General features: G+C 43.6%; 2 protein-coding genes across 3 annotated transcripts; both read left to right on the top strand.

The window, feature by feature from the left end:
• Positions 1 to 974: 974 nt before the first annotated feature.
• LOC109895797 (beta-crystallin B2-like) lies at positions 975 to 3,216 on the top strand. The gene is made up of 6 exons (XM_020489791.2): positions 975 to 1,115; positions 1,482 to 1,570; positions 1,805 to 1,923; positions 2,333 to 2,465; positions 2,563 to 2,705; positions 2,874 to 3,216. The coding sequence occupies exons 2-6, from the start codon at positions 1,508 to 1,510 to the stop codon at positions 3,049 to 3,051; spliced, it is 636 nt and encodes a 211-aa protein (XP_020345380.1). The 5' UTR covers positions 975 to 1,115; positions 1,482 to 1,507; the 3' UTR covers positions 3,052 to 3,216.
• A 323-nt stretch (positions 3,217 to 3,539) lies between these two features.
• ctu1 (cytosolic thiouridylase subunit 1 homolog (S. pombe)) lies at positions 3,540 to 8,356 on the top strand. 2 transcript variants are annotated; one of them, XM_020489790.2, is made up of 4 exons: positions 3,540 to 3,599; positions 4,033 to 4,533; positions 4,888 to 5,426; positions 5,965 to 8,356. In XM_020489790.2, exons 2-3 carry the CDS (start codon positions 4,038 to 4,040, stop codon positions 5,421 to 5,423), a joined length of 1,032 nt encoding a protein of 343 aa, XP_020345379.1. In that variant the 5' UTR covers positions 3,540 to 3,599; positions 4,033 to 4,037; the 3' UTR covers positions 5,424 to 5,426; positions 5,965 to 8,356. The 2 variants fall into 2 exon arrangements, with proteins under 2 accessions (XP_020345379.1, XP_020345377.1); XM_020489788.2 differs by having other exon boundaries at positions 3,569 to 3,707.
• The last annotated feature ends 118 nt before the right edge of the window (positions 8,357 to 8,474 follow it).

Below are 8,474 nucleotides of genomic sequence, written 5' to 3' on the forward strand. Positions count from 1 at the left end.
GCCATTCATCCGCCGCCATCACCTCATGTTTCAGAATGATAATGAATGGCCCCATGTCGCAAGGATCTGTACACAATTCCTGGATGCTGAAAATTTTCCCGTTCTTCCACGGCCTGCATACTCACCCGACATGTCAACCATTGAGCATGTTTGGGATGCTCTGGATTGACGTGTACAACAGCGTGTTCCAGTTACTGACAATATTCAGCAACTTCGCACAGCCATTGAAGAGGAGTGGGACAACATTCCACAGGCCACAATTAACAGCCTGATCAACTCTATGTGAAGGACATGTGTCGGGCTGCATGAGGCAAATGGTCGTCACACCAGATACTGACTGGTTTTCTGATCCATGCCCCTACCTTTTTTTTAAGGTATCTGTGACCAACAGATGCATATCTGTATTCCCAGTCATTTGAAATCCATAGTTTAGGGCCTAATGAATACATTTCAATTGACTGATTTCCTTATATTAACTTGAACTCTAATTGTTGCATGTTGCGTTTATATTTTTGTTCAGCGTACTTGCTAGGACTGATAGGTGGTTGTCTCTCCAAGCTATCTTAAGATTAAGAATGCACTAATTGTAAGTAACTCTGGAAACAGCATCTGCTAAATGACTCAAATGTAAATGTATAAAGTAGAAATGATTGCCAATAACGACCCAATGACTGTTTACTATGTTAACCATTATTCCTATTTAAGAGTTAACTGAAATACTAGGTTTTGTGAGTTAAATCAGTCCCTTTCTATCAATTTGGCACTCTCCCTTCTCTATCTCATTCTCTTACTCTCTCCCTCTCTGGTGGTCCAGGCATACAGGCAGCTCTCATTGTAAGTGTGGGACTCTTGGCACTGGTTGTGCTGAATCATGTGGATATCGAACAATGACCGGCTGGACAAAATTGACAACTAATGAAATAACTTTGAGGGGGAGTGAGAAGGGGGGCCAGGTAGAGCGGTGACCCCACAGTCCCGTCTGCTCGGCCTATTGCAGGCTGATCTGGAGGGTGGCTTGGATGCAGAGGAGTGTTGGCAGAGTTTCCACCCCTGAGCGCGCCGTATATATTGAGCTCAGCATGCCATCACAAACACACTGGCACAGACACGTACTGGTAAGAGATTCACATCCATCGCTCTCCACATGATTTATTTTTTAAATAATTTTGATCCAACTTTGTCTAGATTTTTTAAACAAACAGGTTAGTTTATTATTTTATGTTGGGATAACATAATTCTTTGTCATTATACATAAAACTATTTCACTTACAAACAAATAGATTAACATGAGGACTGTTTCCATTTAACTGTTTTTGTTGGACTATATTTTGGGATGGGACTTTTTTTTTTACATACATGAGAGAACCAGCTTCGTGCAGAATTTAACTGCAGATTTTCTGGCACTATTATTGAATGTTTTTGCTACTATCCTATCAAACTGCAAACTACTGGACCCTAAAAATATGTTATTCTCTGTACAGTTTCATCATAACCCATCCGGTTCACTATGGCCACAGACCACCAGAAACCTGCATCCAAGCAGCAGCAGCCAGGCACTAGTGCTTTCAAGGTGAGGGGGAGAGGGGGAGGCAGAGGAAGGGCAGGGCAGAGGAGGGCAGGAAAGAAGGATGGGTAATGGTGGGGCAGGGCATGATAGATCAGGGACAATGACACACTGCAAGATTTTTCAAAGCAAAAGTTACACAGTACTCAACATAATTTCCCGATACAACTTGAGATGCCGACAGGCCGAGCATTGCAAGGAGACCTAAACATACATTTTGTCTCTCTCTGTCTTCCACAGTTGACCATCTATGAACAGGAGAACTTCCAGGGGCCTTGCCATGAGCTGACTGGTCCCTGTAACAACCTCCAGGAAGCAGGCGTGGAGAAAGTGGGCTCCATACTGGTGCTGTGTGGACCGTAAGTGTGGCTCAGAGATAGTATGATAGAGAGAGGGAAAGAGAGAGAGGGAGAAGTATGAGGACCAAGATGTTGACCGCGACGCAAAAAAAACAGAATGGTAGACGGTCGCAAACAAAGCGGGTTAGGTAAAGGTGTGTGATTGTCTGTGTGTGTGGTGGGAGTGGGTAAATATGGTGTGATTATCAAACAATAGAAAAATAAATGGGATTGGTGATTGGACAAATTAAAATGGTTCGGTACAGGAAAACAAACACTTCCAAACCATTCCATAACACAAATATAGTCACTTGCATTGTGCACAAGGCACAGTATGTTCATTCACCTTTAATCTTGTTTTTGTCATCCTTCACTTTCCCCCTCCATCACCTTGTGCCCTCCTCGCCTTTGCTTGTCTATGCTTTCTCAGATGGGTGGGATACGAGCAGGCTAACTGTAAGGGGGAGCAGTATGTGTTTGAGAAGGGGGAGTATCCTCGCTGGGATTCCTGGACCAACAGCAGACGTAGCGACAACATCTTTGCATTCCGCCCCATTAAAGTGGTAACACAGCACCCCCTTCGCTACTACAACACAAATCAGCCATTTTGTAGATTCTCTGTGACTGTTTCTTATGGTGTGTTTTCTATTCTCCTCATAGGACAGCCAGGAGCACAAGATTGTCCTTTATGAAAACCCCAGTTTTGCGGGGAAGAAGATCGAGATCATAGATGATGATGTCCCCAGCTTCCACGCACACGGATATCAAGAGAAGGTCTCCTCTGTCAGAGTTCAGAGTGGCACGTGAGTCTGTCCGCCAACAGCAGTTATATCTGCCCCAAATTTACTATAGTGCTATTTTCTCCTAATTGCATGTTATCTTATCTCCACGGCTTTCTTCTCTAAATACTTTTCTAATTTTTGTTTCTCTCCCATTCCATGACTCTCACACCTCTGTTGGTTGTGTACCAGTTGGGTGGGGTACCAGTATCCTGGCTACAGAGGCTATCAGTACCTGTTTGAAAAGGGTGAATACAAGGACAGTGCTGAGTTTGGTGCCCAGTTCCCTCAGATCCAGTCTGTCAGGCGCATCCGAGACATGCAGTGGCACCAGAGGGGAGCTTTTCACCCTGCCGCCGGCGCCAACTAAGCTTAAATGACTCTTTCCTGCACCAAGCCCTGACCCCTGCAACCGTGCTCCTTCACACACTTCTCCCCCCTCACCTACTCAAAATTGCATTTGATGCCTATTGCCATTGTTTCCGTAGCACCATCCTTTAAAACAAACTAATAAATCCTTGTTGCTTACATTTCATGTGGTCGTGTGACTCAACTTTGTTCTCCTGTATTGTTTATCTGAACAGAAAGTGTACCTTTCAATTACTGAGCCACAACAGCATATATTGCTTTCCAGACCAAAATATGTAGGTGGGAGAGTGATTGGATGATGAATAATTGCAATGGCATCAAATTTAAAACTGAATATGTGACTTGGTCCAATTTCATAGGAGCTCCTTAAAAGTTAATAGATACAGATAATATCGAACCTCATCATTATATGAAACAAAATGCTATTGAGGAATCCAGTAACTGGAGGACATAGTGTATTATTATAATAGTATGCTGTGATTGGTTACCCGCCAAGCATTGACATCATTTCCTGTAATCAAAATACCGGAAAAGAAAGAATAACATGAGGTAGCGTCGGTAAAATACTATTAGCAACAAGTTTAGACATATTACACAGAGCTACGATCACTGCTAGATAGTCTGGGGGAGACTTTACATACTTTCAATTGGAGTTTGGTAACGCATTTCGATACTTTTAGAACCGTTTAAGTAACTGCTATCTAGCTAGCATATTTAGCTAACTTTCAAGCTGACGTTACTGTATCTATCAAGCCGCTCATCAAAGTTGGTGATACTAGCTAGATAACTAACTGAAACGGGCATATTATTGCTAGCTAGATAACTGTTATTTGCACAGGTTGTCCAGTATTCTGCAGAACACTTAGCTATCTAGTAGTCTGTTGACATCCTATAACTCGTATAACACAGATAAACACTTCAACCTTGTAAGGGGTCATTTATGCTATTGCCTTCATATAGCAAACTCTCCTGTCATCCACAGTTAAGATGCCAGTCCTCTGTAGCAGTTGTGCTGAGAAGCGTGCAGTGCTGAAACGTCCAAAGACGGCCCATTCCCTGTGCAAGGAATGCTTCTTCTGGGCCTTTGAGGAGGAGGTGCATCAGACAATAGTCTCAGCGCAGCTCTTCAAACATGGAGAAACTGTGGGTATTGGTGCCTCGGGTGGGAAGGACTCCACTGTGCTGGCACATGTCATGAAAGTCCTAAATGAGCGCTATAACTACGGCCTGAAACTACTGCTACTGTCAGTGGATGAGGGCATCACAGGTTACCGTGATGACTCCTTGGAGACAGTGAAGAGGAACCAGCAGCAGTATGAGCTGCCTCTGAAGATTGTATCCTATGAGGAGCTGTATGGTTGGACCATGGATGCCATAGTGAAGCAGGTTGGACTGAAGAACAATTGCACTTTCTGTGGAGTGTTCAGAAGGCAGGCGCTGGACAGGGGAGCCATGATGCTGAAGGTTGATAAGATATGTACAGGTAATATATAACAAGCTTATTTTATCTCTTATTTTAGATGAAGGTGGACTTTTTAAAATAGTCCCTCCAGAGTTTTGCGGTTCTTCCATCATCGTAACTAGAAAAAGGGGCTCTCAATTTAATTTTTTTTATACTTTTACAGCACAAATGGTTTGATCAAGCAACAAGTCAACTTCGTCAGTGCATTTTCGTGACAAATTAGATCAAACTAGCACAAATTGCCATGCAAAATGTAATCATTGCCTCAGCAAAATCAATTATTTTGGCCTGCAACTATCACAAAAAATCTCTGTCAAATCCTGGCGGGACTGATTTTAAAATGCTGTTCCTGTGTGTGTCTGATTCTGTTCTCAGGTCACAACGCTGACGATGTGGCAGAGACAGTTCTGATGAACGTCCTCCGAGGAGACATCGCCCGTCTGCGTCGCTGCACTGCTATAAGCACAGCGAGCGAGGGCGAGGGGGTGGTGCCACGCTGCAAGCCCCTCAAATATGCTTACGAGAAGGAGATTGTCCTCTATGCCTACTTCAAGAAGCTGGACTACTTCTCCACAGAGTGCATCTACTCCCCCAATGCTTACAGAGGCCACGCCCGCACCTTCCTGAAAGACCTGGAGGCTGTGCGGCCCAGCGCCATCATGGACGTCATCCACTCTGGCGAGAACCTGTCAGTGAGGGAGGGCGTGAAGATGCCCGTTCAGGGGACCTGCGGCCGCTGTGGCTACATCTCCAGCCAGGCGCTGTGTAAGTCCTGTGTGCTGCTGGAGGGCCTGAACCGCGGCCTGCCCAGACTAGGAATCGGAAAGCACCACCGTCTCCACGAGAAGATCCTCTTACAGCAGCCTCTGACCCAGGAAGAGGAGAGGAAGCTCAAGGCTGTGGACTTCTGAGAGGTGAATAGGCAGAACGTCTCAGGATCACCACCATTGTTTCTGTTAAGTGACACTTTGAAATGAGTGACCCAAGATGACACAACCAGATGTTGAGTTGTTTTAAAGGTTCAGCTTGGAATTGAAGTAGGGATGTTACGTTGCCTCTAATGAAAGAGTGGGCAGCGTTTTCCCTTGTCAGCCACTCAAATCAAAGTTATTTGTCATGTACACAGATATCCACACCTTGCTATTGGATTTCAACATTGCAGAACCCATTTTCTTTTTGGTAACTTAAGTTTGCAATTGTAATTTAGAAAATAAAGACACATGGCATGGACAAAATTATTGGCACCCTGGAGCTAGTACTTGGTTTAACTGCCCTAGGCCCAGATAGCTACAATAAGCATTGTTGGCAGTTATCAATGAGCTTGCTGCGTGGCCCACTCTTCAGCAGCAAACTGCTCTAATTCTTCAATGTTTGAGTGGTTCCCTCCACCAACTGTTGTTTTCAGCTCTCGCCATAGGTTATGGATGTGATTCAGATCTTTTCTTTTCACAGGCCACTCCAGGCCCGGTTTCCCGACAGCGATGGAACTTACGAGTGTATTAACGATGCATCTTTCCGACAACGGCTGAAGATGTAACATGAGTTTCCCAAAACACCACACAGAGAGAACACTCACTAAGTGCGTCGTTGAGGCATGTGACGATACTGATAGAATCAAAAGAAAGGTAACACTGCTCTCGGATCAGAATTCTCCATTCAAATCTGACTTTAACATTCAAATTATTCCACAATACTGACAACGGATCAGCTCTTAGAGATATTATCACCTAAGGCTACAAATATTGAGGCGGCTTATTCTAATGCTCACCCTATAATAATGCATTAAATCAGGATTTGGCACATCATTAAATATATGGAGGAAAAAATTTGACAGTAGTGTACAAATATCAAAATAGAAGTCAATTAATTGAACATGAAATATATTTCAATATAATTGAAAGAGGCCTATAGCCTACTGAATTTCCATTTGAATGCAGTCATCTCAGTTGGAATGTGAAGCATACGTATACGTTGATTGTTTGTATCAATTGCAAAGACATTGGCAACTTTGTATTTGTAGTCAACGTTGTTCTGAAGTTATCGGTGGTTACAGAGAGATAGATAAACCATGTGATTCAAGTTTCAGCAGAGATCCTCTATATAACGGGAGGGCAAAAAAGCGTTGAATGACAAACTTAGCGGTCCTGCGAGTGGTCTGAGGCAGGCATTAGATTACAAGTTTTTTAAATGCAACGTTAATAACGATGGTTTTGGGAAACGGCTCAGAGAATTTAACGATGCTCCTACGAAGGACTTAGCGGTCCTGTGAGTGGTCTGAGGCAGGCATTAGATTACAAGTGTTTTAAATGCAACGTTAATAACGATGGTTTTGGGAAACGGCTCAGAGATTTTAACGATGCTCCTACGAAGGTTCTAGCTATGAACTTAGCCTTAAGATGCTTTTGGGAACCGGGCCCTGAGCAGTCCAGCAACTCTCCTTGAACCATTCCTGGGTACTTTTGATGTGTGTTTGGGGTCGTTGTCCTTCTATAAGACCCACAACCTTTAACGGAAAGATTTTTTGTGGACACTGGATGATTATTGGACTCTAAAACACCTTGGTAATCTGCTGATTACATGATGTCTTGCACACATTCAAGGCCCCCAGTTTCCTAGGCAGCAAAGCAAATCCACAGCATTTTTCGAACCTCTCCAATTTTTTGATTGAAGGGAGGGTGTTGTTTTCTTTGAATGCTTTTGTCATTGGTAAACATAGTAAGATAACGACTGCTGGGAGACGAGAAAGCCTGGTGGAACATCTCCAAACAAGGCAAAATCCTGGGGGAAATGTTGTGGTGTTTTTACTGACAACCAAATCAAGCATTCAATGAAAAGAACTCTCTACAATCAAAGGTGAGTGACGTCTGATGATTCTGTGGGGTTTCTTTGCTGCCTCAGGTACTGGGGGCCTTGAACGTGCAGGCATCATAAAATCTGCAGATTATCAAGTGTTTTGGAGTCCAATGTACAACCCAGCATCCAAAAGCTGTCTCTGCATTGAAGGTTGTGGGTCTTCCAGCAGGGCAATGACCCCAAACACACAACAAAAAGCACCCAGAAATGGTTGAAGAAAAGATGCTGGACTGTTCTGGAGTGGCCAGCGAAAGTCCAGATCTGAAATAGGGAATCATTTAAGAAAAGTCCAAGGATGCCAATGTATATTTGGCTGCAACTGTAAATGATCTGTATAGACAGTATATGAATAGAAAGGTGTGTACAGCAGTAGTTGTATATGATGAGCCATGACTAGAATACATTATGTAAACATTATTAAAGTGACCAGTGTTCAGTGACTATGTGCATAGGGCTGCAGTCTTTAACGTGGTAGCTGGCTAGAGGTAGCCGGCTAGTGACAGTGTCTAACGTTCAGGGCAGGGTAACGGGCTGATGGCCTGGAGATAGAAGCTGTTTTTCAGTCTCTCGGTCCCAGCTTTGATGCACCTGTACTGTCTCCACGTTCTAGAGCACGTGTCGAGCTCATTCTATGGTGGGCAGAGTGTCTGCGGGTTTTTGATCCTCCCTTGTGCTTTATTGATGAATTAAGGTCACTAATTAGTAAGGAACTCCCTTCGCCTGGTTGTCTAGGTCTTGATTGAAACTTAACCTGCAGACGCTCTGTCCTCTGTGGAATGAGTTTGAGACTGCTGTTCTAGGGGGTAGTGGTTGAGCAGGGTCTAAATGGTGAAGTGAGAATGATAAATGATGTCTTTCTTGCAATTTCTGGAATCCAAATGCAATTTACATTCAGCTATGTGGTCAGTGCATTATGAAACTTCTGTCAGCTGATGATTGAAATACAAGTGCATTTTGTATGGTAACTGTATATTAAAGCTATTCAACTTTTGCACGGCTTCTTCTGATTTTAGTCTCTGACACATTCTTCAAGAGTCTTCTTACACATACTTGTTAGGATTACTTTTTTTCACAAATTGGAGGGGGGGAAACCCTACCTGAAGAAAAGA

The sequence above is a fragment of the Oncorhynchus kisutch genome, linkage group LG8, assembly GCF_002021735.2.
Source record: "Oncorhynchus kisutch isolate 150728-3 linkage group LG8, Okis_V2, whole genome shotgun sequence".
Classification (NCBI taxonomy): domain Eukaryota; kingdom Metazoa; phylum Chordata; class Actinopteri; order Salmoniformes; family Salmonidae; genus Oncorhynchus; species Oncorhynchus kisutch.